Below are 25,727 nucleotides of genomic sequence, written 5' to 3' on the forward strand. Positions count from 1 at the left end.
TAATCTATCCTTATAGCTTGCTCACACGGGCCAACCTGGAATCGTCGTGATCCAGAGAGATTTCGATTTACATTTTTAATTTTATACTTTCCACATGTTCTTTGACTAACAAATCTCTATATTTGCTTTGTAGGAATGTTCTCGATTGTTTTTGGAATTGATCATAAACACCATGAAAGCCTTGAACAAAATGGGTGCGTACTAAAATATCTTTAAGATAGTAATCGTTTTAATATGTTCTTCGGAAGTTAAATAGGACACCATTTTACTCACCGGTTGAAGGAGTTCAACGATATGTTTGCGATACCTTGATGGTTCTTGTTTTCCCAACGGTGTATTGCACGAATGCGGCACCCTTCCATCAAATGCGACACCTCTTGGAGTAAATGTGTCGTAAAACCAGTTTTGTGTTTGATTTCTAGGGTACAAATCATTGATACTTTATACTCCAACACTGCAAATAAGAGTTTCACCAAATCCAATAACAATAATTTGAAACAAGACAGAAAACCAACGAAAATATTTTTTACGTTGTTGTATTCCGATGGATACTGAATTTTCTCCTCGATAATTATCACATGCACGAAATCAGAATAAAGTGTGATTTCCTTGCGAGCCAGTGATCCTAAACCAGCAACAGCATATTTGCAAGGTGGTTTCCCAAGAATATCAATACATTGTGACGATGTTGAACTCATTAGCCACGTAAATTTTTGTGTGTTACTGCACAGCATATTTCTGATAATTTCTACCTTTTTCAATCGTCTTTCCAGAAGTAAATTTTCTGGAAGATCATCTTCTAAAATGGGCAACTTTTCTTTGATGTTCATTTTTTCAACTTCTCGCCATGTGTCGAGTTTTAACTTTTTAGTAGTGGAAATTTCCATCAAATCAATATCCATCTTCTGAGCGTGACACTCTCGTAACAATTTAGAATTCATTATTTTTATCATTTGTCGAACTTTTTTTCCTTGATCGAAGTCTTCTAACAATTCTTCAAATCTTACTCTTGATCCATGTAACAAGGCGGCACACTTTATGAAATTTAATTTTTGCAGCATGCCTTGGGTTTTAGTTGCTTTTTCTAAATAGATTTCTCCCATTTTCAATAATATATCTGCGGATTCAGCAAGAGTATTCTCCATTTCGTCCCCAAAAGGTGTGCAACAAGCTCGAAGTGCTTCAGAAAGAATTTTTTCACTCTCGGATATTTCATCATTTTCCATATCTCTGACAATATACTTTGGTATATTCTAACTTTTTAATAATGGATGTGGAAAATAAGGCAAAAAAAAAGAAAAACTGTTGCAATAGTTAGATTTGATTGTCTTTTCCAAATATATATATCTCAAGTTGACGCGTAAAATTTTTATCCACTACTCTACATCTTCGGTACTGTTTCCATGTGAATAACGTTTCCAACCGTCTGCGTAACCGCGGAGATATTATATTACGATATATTGGTTTACGTCTTGATGAAGTTGGTAAAACTTACTTTTGTTCAGCAGAAATCTTAAAACCAAAAGCTAGAAGTTTGCGCATAAAACCCATGTAGGCCTATCTCCCGAAGTCATTTGTTAGTAAGATTTTGGCTGAGATTGGTAGCGACAATCCTGTATGATTGGGTGAAATTGGACCCAAATAGTCATTAACTAACAGTTTATTTTTTGCATTTTAACACAGTATGGAATATCATGCTAGTATTGTTGCGTGACAAAATGAGGCTGAAGCTAAATTATGCGTAAACTGTGGAATTAGTTGTAATACTGGGTATTAGCAAAATTATACTTGTCGGCGACTCATATCCTTGAAGAACACGGTTTGCTCGTTTAATTTTCGTGAACACGACAAGTTCGGGCAATGAGAATAAATTTTACATGACCATCCGGGCGAACAAACATTGAAAATGACAAAAAAAAACATTGTTTCTGATTGCTTTCGAGACGATTTGAATTTTGAATACTGATTACCGTTACTGTATTACTATTCGTCTGCATATTGCCATGCACATATACGTGATTAAAAATAAGCTTAAGGATATAAATTCAGATTATTATCCGCAAAACTTAAATGAAAACTAAATACCAAAAATGGTAAAACAATAATTGTTCAAAAATAAGTGGATTAGGTGCAAAACGTGATGTTTGGCTTGTGTTCTGCTATGTGTAATTATCACTTCGAGGTAGGTGAGGTGAGAACATCAAACGAATTGTTCTTGATTTGTCTAAATTTTAAAGATGAAATTGAGAGTCCCATATATCCGTCTTTGATAGACGAAATTAAAATGACAAAAATAAAAAGAAATTTTACTTATAACTACAAGACTTTACAAGGAAATAAATATACGTCTATTCTAAATATAATGCGTCGAACCATATGGTTTTTGACGAGCTCGAATAAGATTTAAATATGGTTTGGCTTAGTTACTTTATTTTGCATTTCTACCAATTGGATTAGGTGGAACACGCGATAATATCACGATATTGGTATAGTTTTCATTTTACTATTGATTTCTGATTTCTCGCAAATTTCTGAAGAGAATTTCTATGCAATTTTTATATATTATATTTTTACCCACTATCAGTCAGAAGCTACGAAATAGTATAGCCCTCGTTAGCCCTCATATAGCGAGAACAGCAAAGAAGAATTATCGTACCCTCTCGTAAAATTTCTGATCCGAAGCAAAGCTGGTTGAAAATTGGGGACATAATGAACAATATTCAGCATGGTTTTAGTATAATTCATTCGTATGTATCACACGAGGACGTCAATTACTTTAAACACGACAAAGTGTATTCTTATAATTTCGTGGAAAGATATACACCTTGCATTAAGATTATCACATATGGATCGAGTTATCGTAGCTTTAGGTTTTAGGTATTGGGTAAATACATGCATAATTGGTCAATAGCAGTGTTAAATGGACAGCAAGTTCAAATTCATGTACTATTCAAAATAACCTCTGTAATTTTAAGTGCTGTGTAACAGTGGTATTGTAGTATACGAGCGTTTTAGTCCTTTTACTTGCAAAAATTGTTGGTTTTGTTGTTTATTGAACGAAGTAAACAGTAAAGTGATTGATAAGAATTACATTAGAAATTACGTTTTTTGTTCTTTTTGAACAGCACTCAAAACCCGTATATTATTTTTATGCATTTTTTAAAGGAGAATTCTTATCGTCATTGGAAGTTTCAGGACTCATTTTCAATCGAATAAAATTAACCATAATCCGGAATTAAAACATATTTTGGTTGATCATTGATTTCAATAATTTTAAATCTTCAAATTTGAAGTTCCACAAAATTTGCAAAAGCTCACTGATTCCGATATTGATTACATTATCTATGACAGATAGTTTTCTTTTTCAGAATGAAAATACAAATAATATCGTAAAATATTTTTTATGTTTTTTTCGCTCGGATAGTCATACACAATCTATCCTTATAGCACCCCTGTCTTGTCGTGTTTATAAAAACTAAACCAACGAACCTTGTTTTTGAAGGATATGCGTCGCCGTATAATTTTGCTAAACCCAGTATTACCACTAATTCCACAGTTTACGCATAATTTAGCCTCAGCCTACTTTTGTCACGCAACAATACTAGCACGATATTCCACACTGTGTTAAAAGGCAAAAATTAAACTGTTAGTTGATGACTATTCAAGTTCAATTTCTATCATTCATACAAGATTTCCGCTATTAATCTCAGCCAAAATCTCACTAATGACTTCGTCCGGAGATAGGCCTACATGGGTTTTATGCACAAACTTCTAGTTTTTGGTTTTAGGATTTCTGCTAAACAAAAGTTAATTTTACCAACTTCATCAAGACGTAAACCAATATATCGTAGTATAATATCTCCATGGTTACGTTGAGGGTTGGAAACGTAATTCACAAGGAACAGAACAGAAGTTGTAGAGTGAAAATAGATAAAAATTTTTTGTGTAAACTAAAGATATATTCGGAGAAGACAGTCAAATACACATATTCTGAAAGTTTTTTCTATATTTTCCACATCTTTTATCAAAAATATAAGTTAAAATATACTTAAATATATTGTCAGAAGTATGGAGAATGATACAATATCCGAGAGTGAGAATATTCTTTCTGGAGCACTTCGAGCTTGTTGCACACCTTTTGGGGACGAAATGGAGAATACTCTTGCTGAATCCGCAGATATATTATTGAAAATGGGAGAAATCTATTTAGAAAAAGCAACAACAACTTCAGGCATGCTGCAAAAATTAAATTTCATAAAGTGTGCCGCCTTGTTACATGGATCAAGGGTACGATTTGAAGACGTGTTAGGACACTTAGATCAAGGAAAAAAAGTTCGACAAATGATAAAATTAATGAATTCTAAATTGTTACAAGAGTGTCACGCTCAGAAGTTGGATATTGATTTGATGGAAATTTCTACTACTAAAAAGTTGAAACTCGACAAATGGCGTGAAGTTGAAAAACTTAACATTAAAGAAAAGTTACTCATTATAGCAGATGATCTTCCAGAACATTTGCTTCTGGAAAAACGATCGATAAAGGGACAAATTGTCAGAAATATGCTTTGGAATAACACACAAAAATTTACGTGGCTAATGAGTTCAATATCGTCACAATGTATTGACATTCTTGGGAAACCACCTTGCAAATATGCTGTTGCTGGTTTAGGATCACTGGCTCGCAAGGAAATAACACTCTATTCTGATTTTGAGCATGTTATAGTTCTAGAGGAGAAAATTCAGGATTTACCGGAATATAACAACGTAAAAGAATATTTTCGTTGGTTTTCTGTCTTGTTTCAAATTATTGTTATTGGATTTGGTGAAACTCTTATTCGAAGCGTTGGAGTAAAAAGTATAAATGATTTGTACTCTGAAAATCAAACTCAAAACTGGTTTTACGACACGTTTACTCCAAGAGGTGTCGCATTTGATGGAAGGGTGCCGCATTCGTGCAATACACCGTTGGGAAAACAAGAGCCATCAAGGTATCGAAAACATATCGTTGAACTCATTCAACCGGTGAGCAAAATGGTGTCGTATTTAACTTCCGAAGAACATATTAAAAATGGTTACTATCTTAAAGATATTTTAGTACGAACCCATTTTGTTCAAGGATTTTATGAGGTTTATGATCAATTCAAAAAACAATCGAGAACATTTTTACAGAATAAAAATAGGGATTTGTTAGTCAAAGAATACGTGGAAAATTTGATTAAAAATGTGAATCGAAATCTCTCTGGATCACGACGATTCCAGGTTGGCCCCAATGAGCAAGCTAAGGATAGATTGTACCGTCCACTGACAACTTGGTTGTCATATATGGCAAATTTATTCGGTGGAATGGAACTTACAAGTTTTGCTCTGATAGACACTTTAATCGAGTATTTCGAAAATGCAAGTAAAAAGTCTAAAGTTACTAGAAGAAACTCTGACGTAGATATTGAAAAGTACTATAAAGACGTTTTAGAATACGTCACAGATCTTAGATACGCATTTACTGTTGCGAATGAGATTAGAATCAAAGTTTATGCTTCTGGCGAACGAAACCGAAGAAATACTACTAATATAGACTTTTCGAAGTTCGCCGGCAGAAAATGTTTACTGCTGTGTAATCGTATTATGACAGCATCATTTCATATGTTCACTTATAAGAAGATCGATGACGTTGACTTCGTAAACTTCGGAATGAAAATGTTTCAAATAGCTAAAATATACTCCTCTACTAAAGAAAACAGACACCATTACGATCTACTACTCAAGCAATATGGTTTTGATATCCAGCATAAACAATTACTGCAGAATATATGTACGGATAGTACAAAACCATGGGATCTTGCTGAAGTATATTGGAACTTTGCGCAGAATTGCGACGACAAATTCGAAAAAGAGGAATATATAACAAAACTGGAAAAAATACTCAAGAACTGCGAGGAGCAAAAACCAGGCTACTTCACTCAGATGATGTGTACCATTCACTATTTTCGCGAACAGTACAGTGAATGTCTAAAATTGGCTGAAATCTGGATAGAAAGGCAATACGATGAAGCAAAAACAAACGAAGATTTCATTAAATCGGAAAATTTCATTTTTATGAGAAATATACAAGTCCAAGCATTACAAAAATGTATGGAGACAAAAGCTATTATAATTTACTCAAATAAATGTATTGCAGAGCATACTGACGGTTCTTCGCAACTACTTTTCAGATCCGTAATCGTTAATGCGTACATTAGAATGAAAAACTTTTGTCAGGCACAAAAAATACTACAGGAATCATTTGAGATATGTCAAGCTGACTTGAAAAATATCCCTACAAAATTTTTGCTGGTGTCACTAAACAAAATTATTGAAATACAACGACGACGAAACTGGATAGAAGACGCGCTAAAGTCTGTGGAATTTCAGTACAGACTTCGGGAATCTAACATTAAACAAACAATTTATAATGATGCGTTAGCCAATCTTGCCCATCTTCCTATTATAATGGAAACGCCCATGCCTGATAAAAAACGCATTGATTACGTTTGTCAAGCTTTGAACGACTTTAGAGTCGCATACAATCGTGGACACAAAAGTGTGCACATAGTTACATGGTACGCAGGATTGTTAGCAACGCTACTTCTTCATATACACGATGTTTCAAAATACAAAGACTATTTTAGTCAAGCTCCAATGCAGGTATTACGTCATCCCGTTTTGTATGGTCCTGTTGACCGCCTGGTTAAACGATTCACGAAAAATATATTAGACGGTGGATTTCATAAGGTGTATCTCCAACTTGCTGATTTGCTAGATATTTTTGACAATTTCACATATCATTCTTGTTTCTATCTTGAGGCGCTCATCTTGAAAACTTGGACGTATGCAAACATTGTTCAGTATCCCATGGGCATGACAAAGGAAAAAACTGTCAGCTTGATGAATTTTCCAGAAAACGATCATGTACTACTAAATTGGTTTCATTCCGAAAAGAATGATTTAACGTTGATGTATATCCAAGCTTTGGAATGTCTCCGCAAATGCGATGTGAGGGGATGTTCAATTATCGTGTGGAATATTTTACAATCGGATCATGGTTCATCCTCGCTAAAAGCAAAGTGCTGCCACTTACTCCTACATGCCGCTGATAAATCTCGACATTCAGCTTTATATCTTCGTTTAAAAAGCCACCGAAAAAATTTCGTTGCTCTATATTCAATCAATTTTACTACAGACGCTTCAATTGAGTTCAATTGCTGTATAAAAATAATCGAAGCGGGACAACTCACCAATGCTGCAAGTGGATTCTGGAACCTTCTATGTAAAGAGAAGCATTCTTCAATTCTGCGAAACCGCTGTGCACATATGTTGATGTACGTAGTGTTCTGCAAATTGACAACTCGAGGTTTCATTTTTCAACACAAATTAGGATTTCATGTGAAGGACTTGGACAAAATTGAAGGTAGGAATATTTTTCAATCATGAAAAATAGTTAAAAAGAACTTTCAAACTTATTGTCTAAAACCACACGTTGCATCCTGCAAATATATTTGCACATTGGCAAATTACTAATTCTAATATATTACGTAAATTCTAATCTTTTTGTACAATGAACAAGGGTCCAAAATTTGAATGCGACATGTCGGTAGACTGACATCCGTATACACGTATTTAATCAAATTATTCATACCGAAAACGACTCGATTTTGCAACTTGGTGGTTCAATAAGATATAAAAAACGGATTCCAATAGAGCCCGCAGAAATTATTGAAAAAATAAATTACAGACTTCCATCTACAACAACAATATTTCCCACTGAAAATTTCAAAATTCATCTGACACTCAAATTTTCTCACGGCTCTCACAAACTGGCATAAACGACAAAATCGAGTATTCGTTGTCTCTGTTTTTGTTTTTGTTCAAATTCAGTGCCTATCTATCTTTCAATTTCTAAATGAGCATAATGCGCGCGAGATTTTCAATAATTTTTGGGCCATTTCGTGAATTCAGAAACACTGTATTCCATGAAAAAATTTCGATATTATCAGAAGGAACTGTGATTTTGGCGTGTAGAATTAGATAGGATTCACGTGTTATCCAAGGGGAGAGGAAAGCCGACAAGAAGTCTTAATCATTTGGCAAACTATTTCCTCTCGTCCGGTTACCAGTCCATGTCCATTAGTTTACTAGGTATTTATTTCAGATACACTTAATAGTGAAGAAAATCGTAACCGACCAGCGCTTACTCGAATCACCCTACGTCCAACAATCCTCTCGCACATACTTATCTCCCTCGGAACCCAGGGTAATCAGAGGTGTGAGGTGCGGTGGCGAGCGTATTCCTAACGCTTAGCACGATGCGCCACAAAGTCGAGCCGATTTAGTCAGTATTTTGAGGGGGAATACAACACGAGATGAGTTCGTTTTTATTCAACCGATTACAGCACACACACGTGCGAAAAATATATTATTATCATCTTTCGAGTTTGTGAAAAAAAGGTAAAGCCACAAACATCAGGGTGTCGGCTGTCCGAAATTCTCGCGCCGACTGTGAATCGGTTTTTCGCAATTCAGTTCGATATTATAACTCCAGTTTGTCCACCCCTATTCATTACCTCATTCCTCTTTGTGAGCAAAAAAATATCCTTTCTTAATTTTACAGAATCAATGCGGAAAGGAAGAAAACTGGTGATGAATTGAAGAAGCAACACGGGAACCAAAACATTTCTATCCAGCGTTGCAACATCATGTCACATAAAATCAAATTGGAAGCATCAAGTAAAAACAATGTCGGTCTAAACTAAATAATGATACATCGCAGCACAGATTTCTAATATCCGGATTAACTTTAATACAGCTATAACACTCTACAATTAAACTCGTATTTGTTTCAAGGAATTTAATTAGGCCAAACATATACAAAACTAAATACAGTATTGTAACTAAGGTGCTAAAAAGGTGGACTATCTTTGACAGTCCTAATCTATCGGAGGAAATTTCTTGAATAAACAATAACACTTGTATACATTACTGCACTTAAAATTACAGAGATTATTTTAATGCATGCATGAATATAAACTTGCTGTCCATTTGACACTACTATTGACCAATAATGTATGAATAAAAATCTAGCTCTAAAGCTCTTTTAATTATAATTGACTGATTGGTCAAACATAGAAGCACAAAAATCCTATGGCACCAGCAATGCGAAATTGTAAATATATATAATTAGTGGGGATTGGAGTAGAAGATTATATGTGAACTTATGAGAGTATGTAACTAGTATTGGTGATTTGCGACGTAAAGATACTGAGCTGCGGCTCTACCAGCAACCTCGCCTTGATATTTTCCTTGTGCTGCGAGATTGTTCATCTGAAAAATGATAAATTAGAGTATTTATACTGGGACCTGGAGGAGAAGAGAGACGACATGATGAGAAAAGCAACCATTTCCTAACAATATAAATAAAATCACTTATTTTACAAACCTGAGCACGGTAAAGTAAAGCATGGTTTACGGCAGGGGTTTGCAACCTTAATTACATGGGGGCCAAATATAAGTATCTGGGTGAAACCGCAGGCCGCACGTAGAAACTCTACAAACAAGAAGCTCTGGGTACGAAAATTCCAACTTACAAAAATTATTTTCGTGAAAATAGTGCTTTGGCTAACGTAAGATTTTCCACATATGGAAGGCAGGAAACTTGAAAAACGCGTGTAGTGATATTCGTTCATGTCAGGGTAATGCAGTGCTTGAAAAAGGGAAGTCCAACTCGAATATCGTTTTTACGTGTTTACAAGAATAACGAATATCTTGCACATATCCGAGCAACGCCGTCTACGTTTTGATTTAAACCACATTACAATTATTTTATTTTGTCGTAATTAAAGGCAACCGCATGCGGCCATCTCAATGGCCCGTTTGGTTCCCGCGGGCATGTACGATGCGTTGCTAACAAAATTAAGTGGGGGGACAATAACAGATAAAAAATAGAAAATGAAGTGGGAAAAGATTGAAATTTTTGCATTTTATTTGTGTGTGCTGATTTCTGTTCATTATACATTGTTTCTCAGCTGTCAACTTTTGCCGTCTCTTCCCAGTACAATTCGAATCTCACTCACGGTGATACTGGAAGTGTCATGCCACAACAAGGCATTTAGCTTTTAATTATGTCATCGACCATAGTTTAACAAGGCATATGTGAAAAATCAATCTTATTGTCTTCATCCGCGTCTCTGCACTGGTTGTACAACATTATTAAAAGTGTAAATACGTGTTTTATTTGCCATATCTGGTGAATTATTATACACTGTTATTTTTCACGAAGTATATTCTCCACGAACAGCATGTCATGGGGTGATGTCATGTTTACGTCAGCGATGGCAGCTAACATATATATCGGTCCTAAACCCACATGTGCCTTATTCTTTTGAATATCGTTTGGAATGTTGTTATCTTTGCCATGGCACTGTGATTGAGTCTCGAAATCGGAAATAAAATGTCATTACGGAAACGCTATGTTCACTATATCAGATTCAGGTCAAATGCACGCAGGAATAGATCTACGGCTTTGAGTCGAATTCGTAATTACTCGTCAGCTTAACAGTGTGTAAGGAAATAGGTTTCTTTCTTGCCACATTAATAGTCAAGTCAGGGATGAAATTTTCAGTGCGTCTGAGGACGTGGTAATAAAATGTAGGTAACACACAGGACAAAGTATCCCGCATTATATTTCAAGACACAGTGTACGTTTGATTGAGGCCTTGTTCGCAAGCTTGTAGGCTCCGGTTTTGGCTGACTTGAGTAAAAACTGAACAGAGCTGTCGTTTGGTATCTGTAATTAAGGGGCCCCGAAGAGCGTTCCTCTCGATCATTTGAACAGATGTAACAGAAGATTCATATGCGTTTACAATAAGTCAATTCAGAATTTAATTCCATGCGAGAGCCGCCCGGGTAGGCTACGCCACTAGCGCCGTATTATCATCACTCCTTCATTTTTAACGCTCGGGCTAGGCGTACTCAGAATAACAAAAAAACAAACATATTTATATTTGTTTTAATAAATCTTCCATGGCATAAGGCTTCAACAGTAAATCTGATCAGTTACATCCCAAATAAAATCTACGTTTTTGTTCATCAAGTAGCGCGTTAATCGTAATATTCTGTTGGTGGCGTTTAAAGCAAAGGTTCCCAAACGGGAACCGGGAGCGGTCGGGAGGGGCCATAATGCTAGGGTCGAAACTGATTTTACTTTTCGTTTTACATAAAATCTCCCCGTTCCCTCTAGTTCTATGGCTTGATAGTGTCATCTCGCAGGGTGTTTATCACTTGGTCAATCACGAATTATTTGTACACAATGGGATTTGAAATCTATTTATTCAAAATAACACTATAAATACCACTGGAATGATAAACAGGGGGCATGAGTGCTAATATCCTCTGGAAGAGGGCCACGAGCCACGGTAGGTTGTGAACCACTGGTTTAAAGCATTGGAATTAATTATGATTGTAGTGTCAGTGTTTCTTTACAGTGTAATTATTAGATAAACAATGTACTCTCGATTACCCTAGTTCAGTCGCACTGCATACTTTACTGTTTGTGTGTTATTCTATTGTTTACAGTGTTACGTTGTGGTAGTGGTGTTCTTATGTTTAATAAAGCCTAGAATCGGTATAAAGTTTTAAAATCTGAGAAACCAGACACAGATCCCGATACCTGTGACGCGGAATGTGGATGGCTTCATTGGCAAAAGACATTCGAAAATTTCTTAGAAGCTTTACCCACTGAAGGACTGGATAAATTGACAGTATTAATAAACTATGTGTGCCTAGAATTTATTTATAGATATGATGAAGCCATAGATACGTTGGAAGGGATCTTTGTACACTCAAAGAATGAAATATATGCACGTCATGTGTTGGCCACGCGATCCCAAAAAATCTGCTAAACGTATTTGCTAAAAAATACCAGAATGAATATATTCGGTAGTGGCTTGAATTCTAGTTGGATACGACTACTAGAGAACAAGAAATTGACACTGGACGAAATGGTTGATCAAGCCAAATCATTGGAAACTGCTGTTCGGAATTCACAATCTTATGCGGTAAACGAAAACACTTCCGTCGGAGCAGCACCTTCAACCATACAATCTAACGATTTCGATGTCGGATCATTGCAAGATAATGCAGCTATGATTAGTAGAAGTAAATGCTTTTCCTGCGGTAATAATAACATCCACGATCGAAATGTCCAGCTCTGGAAGTAATCTGTTTTAAGTGTCAAAAGAATGGACATTTTGCAAAGGTCTGTCGTGGAAGAACTAATTCGAACAATGACTCAACAGTCGCCTTGATATTTCAGCAATGATACACATTCAATATTGGCTACTATTCATGACAAACCATATACTCATGTTGGATACATTCCGTCTACATTACGACAAGTCACTGCTTTGGCAGGTAGAGGTCGGCCATCGAAAAGTAAGAGCTTTGTTCGACAGTGGTAGTTCGGAAAATCATCTTCACCCAAGGCTAAATTGCTTAGTCCCAACATTCGTCCGACAATGAATGCCATTGCCATGGCATCGTCTAAATGTTCAGTTAGAAGACTTTGGATGTAGTGAAATGGATTTATACTACAACAATCATAAATATTGCGGAGTTGAATTTGGTGTTATGGACAGCTTATGCGCTGATATGATCCTGGGACTCAATTTCCTGCATGAAAGTGTAAGATTTCACTAAGGTGGTAAATAACCTGAATTATTAATATGTGGTTCCTCGTCATTGAAAATAACCCCACCTGAACCATTTAAGCATGTAACTGCGAACTGCGGCATCACAGGTTATTGAAACCTTGGATTCACATCCCGTACCCACGACCACAACAACCAAGGGTATGAAATGGCGAAGTAGAAACCAAAAAATTCGTTTTTTTCAAAAATAGTAGTTTGTCAGATATCAATGGCCTCTTGTGTAGAGCATTGTTCAATTAAGGAAAGTTTCAAAAACAACTCACAAATTAAAAAGACAAATTATAATTACTTATCCTCATTTTCAGGCATGTTTGTAATCGGTTTAATCTTCACGATGAGATCTGGGAGTTAGTTCCTCGACATATTCGACGGATACTCAACTACATTTGGACTTGTTTCTGTCGCACTCTTCGAAACAATTGCAGTTGCTTAGGTCTTCAAATTCAAATTAGAGAAGTGAGTGCTTTATGCTTTGTTTTTATTTTTGTATTGAACTTTATTTAAAGCAAGACTTTAAGTAAGTCAGGGGTGCGCAACCGTTATTAATGCGAGGGGCAACACAAACTTTCTAGGTAATATTTCTGATATTCAACGAGTGTAAACATGTCATGCTGTTCTGACAAACAACCAGTCCACTTATTTTGTTTTTTTATTTTTCAGCTTCGAAAATGACACAAAGAGAATGATTCATTCGAAACCTGAATTGTATTGGAAAATATCATGAAAATATACCTGCCAATTATTATGGTCATTATCCTGATTGCAAGCTTCGTGGACATGTCCCTCAACCCTTCGAGTTACTACGCTTTGAACAAAGACACCGGCTTGAAAGACAAGTTAACTTATCCGGCATAGGCCGTGCTTATTATTGTATTATTGATACTAAGCTCGATGTTCTGTTTTCGTTATTCGCGGGTCTCGTATGTTTCGGAATTTTCGACCCGAAATGGATCGGATGCGAATTCTACGGGAGAAATAAAAGAGCTGAACAGAATGACAATGATGAAATCTGAGTTCAAAATCTGCGACTCCGTTGAATTTAAATTCTACGAACAAAGTTTGATTTTTGATATTTATTATCCACTTGGTGACATATTTTTGTGAAGTGTCATCTCAATCGAAAATATGTTAAAACCGTTTTAGGATCCGATCTGAATGGCGCTGCTTAGTTATTAGTTTTCATGACGCTAAATAATTGTATCTTTGGTATGATTACTGTATTATAGTCTGGAATCAGTGAAGCGTAAAATAGCGGCATCTGCTCTTCTCTACTCCAATAACATTATTTTGGCCATTCACACATCATTGATTTTTTGTGAGATAAAGTTTGATAATGAATGCTATATTGAATTATGTGAAGTGTTAAGAAGCATTTTCATCTTCCTCAATTAGTTCTGCTTAGTGATGGAAACATAGTATTATTTATTGAAATCCATTTTAGTTTCCAATAAAATAAAATCATGTGTGTTTTTGGTGTGCCAAAACCCTCCTTTATCTTTTTGTATGCCAGTTAAAGTTCTTTTGTTAGGTGTGCTTCCAACATGCTATGAGCAAACTTTAAAACTTTTTCTGATCTGTATTTATATCTACACTTTAGATCTGAAACAATTAACCGATTACTAAATACTCTCTTCCCTCCCCCTTACTAGTAATTAGACGAGGAACACCGCCCCTCCTCCATTAGCCTCTTTGAATCCTCCCACTTCTATGACAGCTCCCCATCAGTTCAATGGAGGAGTCTCACCTTTGCCCCACAAAATAAAAATCGCGCTTCGAAATAACCCTGATTTTCTTGAGAGATCCTGCCACCATCATTCAGCTCCATATTAGTAAATATTATATCAGGGGTAAGGTTGTCATTTTCGATATCTGTTCTGTTGATTTCAAAATCGAATGTTTTTTCAAATCGAATCTTGCCGTCAATGGGAGATATGTAATTGTATGCGTCTTTTTTACTGTGATGAATGAATGTCAACAAATGAATTACTGAAAATATAGAATACATCAATAAGACAGATTGTTGAGTGTTCACACACAATGAAAAACACTTATTTATCAATAACTTATTACGGAAAATGGTCAAATGTCAGAATTGCATTAAAAAAATATGGCTTCAATGAAAAAAAAATGGGGAATTCGCCTCGACGATTGGCATGAGAAATAAACAAGAGGGCGGCGATTCGAAATTTTGCTTTTAACCGATTCAAAATTGATTTTTAATTGAGCCGCAGATTGTGGGTTTACAATCTATGACAAAATTCTGTCAAATCCACACCGCTTTCAACAGGTTCACCACCTCTGATTTATATACTGTGCTTCGGTACCCTGAGAATTTATTTTTCCATCCTCTATTGTAAATTATTTTTCTTATACACAATGTTTTGCCCAGTTAGAATTTGTTATTTTTTCTTCTGTGTCTGCTTTCTATAGAAGCTTTTTCTTTTTTCACATTGAAATTTGTATGTATTGTTTTTGTCTTGATTGTTTTAAATGATTTTTTCTGTGATTGGCACAAGATATTCATGCTAGAAGTCGTTAATATTTGAATCTGTTCCAAATCATTCAAGACTTAATAATCTAGAATTCTTTGTAACCAGAAAATTGTACCTTGGCCTTCAGGTTTGAACAAAAATGCTAAATTTATCTTGAATACACAAAATTTTACTCCATGGTACAAAATTCTTTAGGTATTTTTCAAGCGCGACTTCGACTAAAGGATTTCGATTTTTTAGGGAATATAAGATTGCGAAAATATCCAAACCCCTCTATATTTATCGGGTACTATTACTTTGGACTCCCCAAATAAAAGCTTTCAATTTTAATATTAAAAATTACAAATTTAAGTTTATACTTCAAAACCTACTCTGAGAATTCATTAAAACAATTTAGAATCCTTCACAAAAACTACTAATTCAGTCAAAAGTCTTAAATTTATCCCAGTCAAGTATTATATGCCTTTTATTATCAAGTTTTAAATTCACTCTTTTAATGAAAATTCTCACCCAAACAGGTATCAATATATTCAAGTTTTTTTGTAAAGCTTATGATCGTCTTCCTCCAATATACACAATTTCTTATTCCAAGGTTATTTGTTTTATTGTTCTTTTTTGTTTTACATTGAAATGTAGTGTCTGTTTTACTTTTATATATTTGTCGTCTGAATCAGTTTTTCACAATCCCCAAACCTGAATCTAAAGCAGTGGTTCTCACATTTTTAAGAAATTTCCTATGTGGTCCTTTTGAAAAGACTTATGCAGGAGTAACGACTTGTGCCTTCTCAAGAGCATAGGTCAGACTTGGCAAAAAAATCGGAGCCCTGTCAGATCTGCTCATTCAGAAACTTCTTTGGGGCATAGTTCAAACCAAGCTAGAGGATCCACGCCCAAATTGGGTTTTTATTTTGCTTATGTATGTACTTGTCCAAAGCATTACCCAGAAAACCTGTTTAGCAATAAGATTAATGGCCATATTGGGAGCAAAAGCTTAGCTCAACAAAAAACATTATTACCTCTAAATTCTGATTTGTTGATATTGACTTGTTTACAGCTTTGGTTTGGGCCTAACAAGAGACCCATGCCAAACCTGTGTTATTTTATGCTATGCTATTTGCTTTTTGCCCCCCCCCCCAATTTTGAAATGTGAAAAAAATTATCATGCACAATTTTTCGTACCTTGAAACGCTTTTCAACTCTCAAGACTCATGGAGACCTATGTTTTCTGGACTTCGGTCGAAACCGCTCCCTGTTTCGGTCTAACTTAGCAAAAAGAAATTTCACAACCTTCCCTTTGAAAATTCAAATTTTCACCCCTGGTTTTATATATGCCTAGTATCTGCTTGCCCAAACCCTTGTTTAGAGAGCGGGTACGAAACACCTTAAAGTGGCAATAAGTTCCCGCCCAATTATGGCAAGTGAAACCAATTTTATTTGAAGCGATGTTATGTTAATACCTAAAAATACATAATACCTCAACTTTACACAATAGTTTCTTAAAAAGTGCAAAAACATATTTATTTATAGGGAAACATTGATGGAATATTAGAATTTTTGCTATTTTGTGTGCCTTGTATTTTATTAGATTTGAAAAATGAACTTTGAAATGCTTGTTTGTAAAGGAATCTGTAAATAAATTGGAAAAAAGCGATTTTTAAGTGTTCTTGCTGAACCTGGATCGAATTGAGATTATGGAAAAGGAAAGCAGTCAGGACGACTTATAATGTTGAAAAATGATTTAGAGCAGAGGTCGGCAACCTTTTGTCGCTCACGGGCCAAAATTAAAGATTGCAAGTCATTGGCGGGCCGCACATAATTTTAGGAAGTTAAAAACCAAACGGATTATACTTTTTTTAATAAAAATCAAGAAGTGATACATCTTTTAAATGGAATATAGATTTATTTACCCATTGCATTACGTCTCGAAAAAAAAAATCCATTGGAATGTTTTCGGCGCCATTGAACCCTTTGCACTTGGCATCAACATTTCTGCGTTTTGTTGCCATTTGTCTAACTAAAATTAAATTATAGGCTCATTAAACGAGTAATTGTGAATTATATGCTTCTTAGGTTATAATATAATATAGTCTACACGTGTTTCACAATAAATTTTGTTACGTAAAGAATATGATCGTTGAAACAGCTGTTTAGTTACTATAATTAAGTGAAGCGTCGCGGGCCGGATTATATTACTCCGCGGGCCGGACCGGCCCGCGGGCTGTAGGTTGCTGACCCCTGATTTCGGGCCATCTAATTCAGTATTTATTTTACAATTAGTAAGCTTGAGCTTTATACTCCCCAAGTCTGTCCGACATTATTAGACCAGAACAGGAATACCTTAGAAATACGTGGCCAAGTTAGGATTCCTCATATATATATTTATCAATATCTAACTAACAGCCAATCATAACGCGTATTTCAGGTCACGTGATCGACGCAAAACCTCATCTGCCATGTTCCAGTCATGCGCAGACGGACGTCTTAACAGGAAGTTGAACTTCCTTGCCGGAAGTTCCTAATTGCCATGCGCACGAAAAAACTCAACTCCCATTGGCTGATTCAAAATTTCTCAATCTGCGCAGTAGATTACCGGCCATCTACTTGCCATGCGCGAGATTCTTCATGAAATGACGGTTGCCAGATTTCAGAATTTCATTTTTGAACGGTATGATTCAGAATCGGACCGTTCCAAAATGAAATTCTGAAATCTGGCAACAGTCAAAAAGAGTGAAATTTTGCGCATGGCAAGTACATGTCCGTTTTGGTACTGCGCAGGTCACGTGACTTTCAGAATTTTCGGATTGGTCGATTTTCGTTCAATTGAAATATTCCTTCATTGTATCAGGGTTTAAGGACCCCGCCCTTGTTACTATAAAGATAATGAGAGAACTGCTAGCGTTTGGAAGAATCCTCAGCTTGGTTGCATGAACTACACTTTCCCCTAAGATTCAAACACTTCAATTACTGACTACTAATAGGCCATTTAATTTACTCTAAATTCCTTTTGTGAACTTTGGCTGCCAAAGAACTCTGCTGGGCCCTTTGCGTGACAGTTATGAACACAATTTTAATTTTGATTGAGTTTTCACTACTGAGTTGAAATCTGCTATCCAGGACTGCGGTATTCAATCTGTTCAAGCACTAGACGGCACTGTGGTGCCGTAGGGCTAGAGATAAGCTTCGATTTCCATTCAACCACCTCAACCGGGGTGTAATAAACAGAGTAGGTCCTAAAGATTCAATATGGTGTATCTACTATCTAAAATGGGAGCTTTATACCATGAATCAACTTCTTCTTGTACCAAGCTGTTCTCAGAGTGTCACCTTGAAGAAATGTTCCCTTTTAAAAACTCATGCCCATTTCTGCTCTTTTATATTTCGGAGTGAAAAGTGTCCTAATTATGGGGACTTATAAGAAAATGCCATAAATTATATGTTCTCAAAATGTTCCATAATGAGCCCCAGGGCTTTGTGAGAGAAACCTAGAGGCTTCGCAGACTTTTCATTTACTTATTATAATACTGAATAGTTTTTCAAATACAAAGCATCAAATACATCGGAGTCATTATATAAAAGTAATTTCAGTTTACTCAGAGACATCAACCGGTAAATAATGTGTTTTTATTTTATAAATTTATTGTGGGGTTCCATAAATAATAGTCAGCCTTTTCACATTGTCTGTAACACCAAAAGTTTGAGAATACAATGGAATAAAGTACGCAAAGCAGTTATATTTTGTATATGATGAATTTATTGCAATAAATATTCACATTAAAAATGAATCATAATAAAATACTGTTACAGAATTTTATTTTAAAAACGAAAATAGCACGATATCTAAAAATGGATGTTATATAAAAGTACCGTAATTCTATAATAACTAATACAGAGGTTAAAAGTGGGGCTGTGAATGGGGGCCAATTTACAATCGACTATTGACTCCGGGTTAAGCAAAATATAGACTTCCAACCGGCTCTGCGCTGCAAAAATTGTAGACTTAAATTTTGGCAAAGACAAATTTTGAATCGATTCTTTTTTGTTCCTCCCTAACAGTATAAACTTGAGGTTCATCAAGTCCCAAAGAAGGAAAAAAACTCTATATCAGTAGTTCTCAAACGGCGAGGCGCAAATTTGTTAGATTTGATCTTGCCCGCCTTTTCAGGAGATTTACGGTGTGTTTTTTGAATAAAACATAATTTCGCTTTATCATCTGGTATATGTAGTTTATTGTTAGCTAATTCTTTTTGAGGTGGAGCGCGAGACTTGAAAATTATAAAAAGCGGCGCGATGCCTAAAAAGTTTGAGAAAAACACTGATCTATATAGTCGAGGAAGTCTAGTTTGCCATTGACAGCTCAAATCTATCCTACCAGCTTTGAGCAAGATAACATAAATAAGATCCGTTCAAAGGCAAAAAGATTCAATTGCACAAATTATTATCTTTCGTAAAACAACCTTAGAAAATGTGAGCATTGGATTCATACGAAATTGAGATAATGATCTCCTAAAACTGATTAGGTATTACAACTATAGTATTAGTGATGGTCTGAGTAGGTTGATAAAATAGGAAATTGGTTTAGGGGTTCTTAAGTTTTTATTTTCTTGTAGCAAATTTGAAAAATTTTCGCCGCAAATTTGGAAATTTACCCCCAATGCAGGTCAAATCTACTCCACTTGGGTTTGGCCAAGCTGAAACAGGAAGATTCGAGTCTCTCTAAAAAACGTCAGTGCTTATCAGTGGTTAAATAACTCGCTTAGTAAAGGGCTGCTGACGCAAAAATTAAGTGATATGGGAGCCACACATAAAAACAAGATAGATAGATAGGTATCCATAAAGTCTTAAATTTACTTAAAATTCATAGATACCAAATATTGGATTGGCCCTCACAGATGTATTAAATGAAGTGAAATTACTTGAACATTTATTGAATAAAAAACAATATACCTGGTTAAGATATATTGGGAACTGACTTCATAACCATATTATAATTGTAAAGGGAATTTATGGACACATGAAAACAAAAAATCCATTAAATAGTCTTAAGATTTATAGCGGCTTAGCTACGTATTAGAGAAGTATCATAAACTCACTTACAGCAAAGGCACGGTTCAATATAAAACGATAATTCAGCATTAATATACCAGTAATGAATACATATTAAATGAATCTGAGTAAAAATTTATAAATTATGATTAAAAATGATAAAAATAGTTTAAAATCTTAAGTTTTAGCATAGACTTGACTTTATTTATCCCATAAAAACAACAGATGGTTAAATTAAACCTATCAGGCATTCCGAGATGAGACACATTTGCGTACTGCGATGTTTTTCAGCCACTCAGAGACAGTTTCTGGCGTAACGAATTCCCACAAATCAAAGTTCGAGTTGCCGTTTGCAGTTTCCATGGTTACCAACCCCGTTGCAAATACGTAGAAATTATCTGCAAAAACCACAGATCTAGATAAACTAGAAAAAGATTCCGAGTGAGAACAGAATTATATCGTTTCATGATACGAAGCATGCTTTCGAATGACGACAAAGTATCATGGCAGAAAAGAAATCTTTTTTATCAGTTTTGTCAGTGACTATTTTGACGAAGGCAGAGCAATGCCCAGACCCGAATGCTCTGCGTTTTAACGGCTCCTCAACTTGAATCCTTGAACATGCAGAAGGCCTTTGTTAACTTCATCCCAAAACTTATCATCTGGATTCTTCTTGATCCTTTCTGACATCCACTGGATATTATCCTGCACGAGATCATAGATTTTTAAAGAATTCTTCCATGTTTGCTCGATTCACTTCGGATGTTATAGGCTATATCCTGCTTCATAGGCTTACAAATGTGGGTCCACGTCTGAAAAATTGTAAAAATGAATGTTATTAATAAAAGAATTGGTATATAATGAAAATATCAGCGTTTTTGAACTTTTCAGTGGAGTGGACCTTAATGAAACATTTCAGAGGCTAGCTACTAGAGGCCCCCTGTGTGTGATATTCATAAGGCATGAGAGTTTTATAAACTAACAGAATGATCTTTGAAGTGTGGCAAGTTAAACTATAGAGGTAAACCTAAAAGAGAATTTTATTCTGTTTGAACAATATACATATATTATTAATATGGACTTTCGGATTTGAAACCTAGGGCACCATGGAACCCCTGAATTGTACTGGCTCGAAGGTTCCTAGGCTTGAGAGTTGTTATACTCTAAATATAGAAAAAGCAAAATGATCTTTGAGTGTAGATAGTTAAATTATAAAGATACATCTGAAATGAAATTTGATTCTAATTAGAGAAATATATATATATATATATATATATATTATAGATCTTGCACTTTGGATGAAAAATTGTGGAACCCTGTACTGGGTCTGTACCGGGAATTTTAACCATATGGCATATTTATATCAAGACGATGGAGAAAGATTACAATCGACTACGTCCTCAACCAAGAGCTAATAAAAAAAATTGGCTTCGATACCAGATACTCAAGTGAAAACACACTCTTGAACCTACAACCTGGATAAATATTCCACTGAAATAGAAAAGGAAATTCTAACCACAGTCGTCTGAAACATATTGAATACTTGTATTCAATTTATCACAGTGGTTTTTAACCTTTTTGTGGAACTATTTTAAAAGCCATTGCTTGAAGACTTCCGATTTTGAAAATCTTTGCCGTGTCCCTGATGACATCGTTATACATCATTTGTGAATTATTTTATGTAGTCTAATGAAGTGGTTCAATCGGTCCCCCCCCCCCCCCCAAGTATTCATACCAAGATGACGCACAACCTGAACCCTAATCTGGTACACATACTATGTTCAGGTTGTGCGCCATCTTGGTATACGTACTTCGAGAGCAAGTACCAAACCATATACAAACACATTTAACTCTAGTGAGAATTTTGCTAGTGTTTTGTATCCAAAACAGAATTGCAAACGAGGCATCAAGATTTAATTCTCTGTTTCAAAACAACAACCTATTATGCCAATACAGCAATATGCCGCATTGGTCCCACCACTTGCAATTATCCAGCTAAATTTTTATTTGTTGAAAAAAGCAACTCACTTACCCTATCGACCGAGGTGATTTCTCTCGTAGCACGACACAGCAACTGAGCAGGAAGGTGCAGGTCACTTTCAGACCTCCTGGATAGGTGCTACAATGTTGTGGACCGATAGCATCAATTTGAAATTCCCGCATACCACTGAAGCGTGAAATAGTTCCTTTTCGTAGTCTGCTAGACCGGTTCCAGTGGATATGTAATCAGGCATAATAATATCATTAAATAATCATTGGTGACTAATTAGAGTGGAAATAAGATCCGTTTTTTGATTCTTCATTATAAGTAACCAACGGTTTTCTCTTGTTTCTTTTTGATACTGCCACTTTTCTTCTCTTTTTAACAATCAAAATATTCTTTATTTATATTTATAATTTTTTTCTCATAATCCAATTCCCAAACATTTCGATTATTAATTAAAGCATAAATTCAATCCAACTACGTCTAGACAAGTATAAAATGATAAACCGAATTGGCGTGCGTTGCGTTAATATGATAATATAATTATATACATAAACAGTCTTCTGAAATTTTTCCATTATCATTTTGTCAAGAGTCGACTCTAAACCGTAAGAGTTACCCGTAAGGCTCGATACAACAGGTTTGGGAATTTTAAAATCTCTTGGGAATGTCCCTGTCCAGGTTCTTTAGGAAATCGACCTCTTTTTGGAGATTGTAAACTTCACGTATGGGATTGTTATTTATGTCATGGTCTTCAACTTTTAGTAGGGATAGTGTCGATAAAAGCCTGATCTCATCCCTGGTGCGCTAAAGAAATTGATACGATTCAAAATGATTAAACTGGTTCTACTTTCCGTTGAACCTCGACATTAAAAAAATTTAACACGAGTTTTTTTTATTTTATTTATTTTTTCATTGAATATGGGATAGGAATCGGATATAGAATATAGGATAGAAAGCATAACCAGTCAGAATATTTAAACACCATTTATCCCATAGCAATTCCGACTCCAACTTTGCGCAATTTATGAAGATTACATATAAATAAACACAACTAATTGAAAGTATAACTTTTGGTAACTACAAGATAAAGTACAGCGCACAAAAGACTAACTAGAAATACCTACCTGGCATAATGCAGGGTACAGTTCTTCTAAGAGCAGTGACAGTAACTTTAGCGGTCAGGACCTGAATATTATTTACACGTCTCATAAATATAAATTGATCTCTGATCAAGTTTCTAGCAAAAATTGTTTAAACAATAATTGTTCAATCGGTGAGATGGTGAGGTAAGATACATCAAACGAGTTGTTTTTGACTTGTATAAATTTTAAAGATGAATTTGAGAGCCCCATATCCGTCTTTGATAAATAAAATTAGAATGACAAAACCAAAAAAGAATATTATTTATAACTACAGAACTTTACAAATAAATATACGCCTATTCAAAATATAATGCGTTTAAGCATATGGTTTTTAAATAAAGCGAATGGGAATTAAATATGGCTTAGCTTAGATATTTTCTCTGGCGCCTCTACCAACTGGATTGGGTAGAACATGACGATAATAAAACGCTATTAGTATAGTTTTCATTCTACCAGTGATTTTTTTTGATCGGAATCTCCATGCAATTCTTATATAACTTGCAACCACTATCAGTCAAAAGCGACGAAATAGTAGCCCTCGTTTTCGCATCGCCCTTAAGCCACTTTTGAGGAAGAATAAGCAAGAACAGCCGAAGAAGAATTATCGCACCCTAAAATTTACAAATTTTTGATTCGAATCGAAGCTGAGTGAAATGAGAATGAAACATGAATAAACGACATTCAGCGTTGTTTAAGTATAATCATGGCCATTCGTATGTATCACATGAAGATGTCATATGCCTTTAGTACAGCAGAGGATATTTATAATTTTGTCGAAAGAAATACACCTTGCATTCAGATTATCACATATATCGAATTCTCGTAGCTTTAGAATTGAGGTATTAGGTAAATACGACCGTGCATGGCTTCTTTTTATCCGAGACTTTTTCAGTCACACATCAAACGTGGAGCATGATTGCATTTTGCTGTTAACAAACTACTCATATTTTTTTTATATGCTCAATTGAATTCCAACATTTTCAATGGAGTAACATCGGGAATTTTCAAACATCTGCAGACTGAAATAGCAATGGTGGAAACTTATTGACTCATATCACCTTTTTCGATCTTGTGACGTCAAGATGAAACTGACATAGCAAGTTTTAGTACATTGTTCAGTATACTATTGATGATCCAGATGACCAAATTTCCATTGGCATGCAAATTTTGTTAGGTGATGGCACACTTATATATATGACTCCATATGGAACTTTTAAACGATATGTTATTTTTATGCTGCTTTGTTGGAGTGTTGGAATATGATGCATTGCTATAGGTATTGCTGACCTCTCTGAGCGAGAAAATCAATTCGTGGAGTTTTAACATTTGTCAGCAATTTCAGTTTTTGGGTTTTGCTAACTTTCCAAAAAAATCCAATACTTACTCAATAGGAGATGTATGCTAATTTGGCTTCAATATAAATATAATTTGTTTAAAAAAATCTGAAATATGCCAGGAAATGGGGAAAAAAACACTTTATTTAATTCACATAAAAATAGTTTTCACCATACTGTTATAAATTGAATGATTCGTTGTTCTGTGAGATGTTAAAATATTAGAGTGTTGCAGGTTTCTGAGCTGAATTACTGATCGATAATCAATCTTGCTCATTCTTTGCAGCGATAGATTTTTACCGAGAATTGTTTTTCCATAAACCTATCATGAACCCCTTCATTTAAAGTAGATTTAAAGTAGGCAAGTACACCTCATTTCCCGTAATACTATATTTTGCATAGAAATTTAGTGTCTGATGTATTAGCATCCCATGATTCAACAAACTATGATGTAGCAATTCCTGGAATGATAGCAATTTCCTGGTATTTTAGTGACGAAATCACGATGACTGCTTCTGTTTTTATGAATGGATTTAAACGTAACCATCAAAGTTTATATACTACAAACTTGCCAAATCGAGCAATACCCACATATACAATATATTGCCGAAGGACGTATAATAAAAAATCAAAGCATACCGTTTTAAATATAAAAAAAAATGAACAACGTATAAACGAGGAAATCGGTCGGAGACCGAAGACTTATCGATCGGAGGTTAGGACATCCCCCAAAACAGCGCTCTTACTCCATAGTGACACCGTGTGTCTCATCACTAATTATTAATAACTCGCTAATTATACGACATAATTTATCGAAAATCAATAGGCTTCTGATCCGAGCTATGATGATGCACATGCAAATTTTGGAGCAGATTCAACCTCGCTTTCGTGAGATATCGCGTGCATCTAACACACAGACAAACAGACATACAGACAAACAGACATACAGACAGACAAATACCTATCAACATACTTACCGATCTTGAGATCGA

General features: G+C 35.2%; 1 protein-coding gene, 2 long non-coding RNA genes and 1 pseudogene across 3 annotated transcripts; 2 read left to right on the forward strand and 2 right to left on the reverse strand.

Annotated features, from left to right (window-relative positions):
* Window positions 1–1,310, reverse strand: LOC144432436 (uncharacterized; annotated as a pseudogene).
* A 2,775-nt stretch (window positions 1,311–4,085) lies between these two features.
* LOC144411911 (uncharacterized) lies at window positions 4,086–9,325 on the forward strand. Its single transcript, XM_078109620.1, has 2 exons — window positions 4,086–7,444; window positions 8,645–9,325. Exons 1-2 carry the CDS (start codon window positions 4,150–4,152, stop codon window positions 8,680–8,682), a joined length of 3,333 nt encoding a protein of 1,110 aa, XP_077965746.1. The 5' UTR covers window positions 4,086–4,149; the 3' UTR covers window positions 8,683–9,325.
* Window positions 9,326–12,512: 3,187 nt separating this feature from the next.
* Window positions 12,513–14,021, forward strand: LOC120334280 (uncharacterized). The gene is made up of 3 exons (XR_005568445.2): window positions 12,513–12,711; window positions 13,043–13,193; window positions 13,398–14,021. It is a non-coding gene; the product is annotated as an uncharacterized LOC120334280 (long non-coding RNA).
* Window positions 14,022–18,957: 4,936 nt separating this feature from the next.
* Window positions 18,958–22,425, reverse strand: LOC120334277 (uncharacterized). Its single transcript, XR_005568442.2, has 2 exons — window positions 22,305–22,425; window positions 18,958–21,084 (listed from the first exon to the last, which is right to left on the reverse strand). It is a non-coding gene; the product is annotated as an uncharacterized LOC120334277 (long non-coding RNA).
* Window positions 22,426–25,727: the final 3,302 nt, after the last annotated feature.

Source organism: Styela clava, chromosome 15 (genome assembly GCF_964204865.1).
Source record: "Styela clava chromosome 15, kaStyClav1.hap1.2, whole genome shotgun sequence".
In the NCBI taxonomy this organism is placed as follows: Eukaryota; Metazoa; Chordata; class Ascidiacea; order Stolidobranchia; family Styelidae; genus Styela; species Styela clava.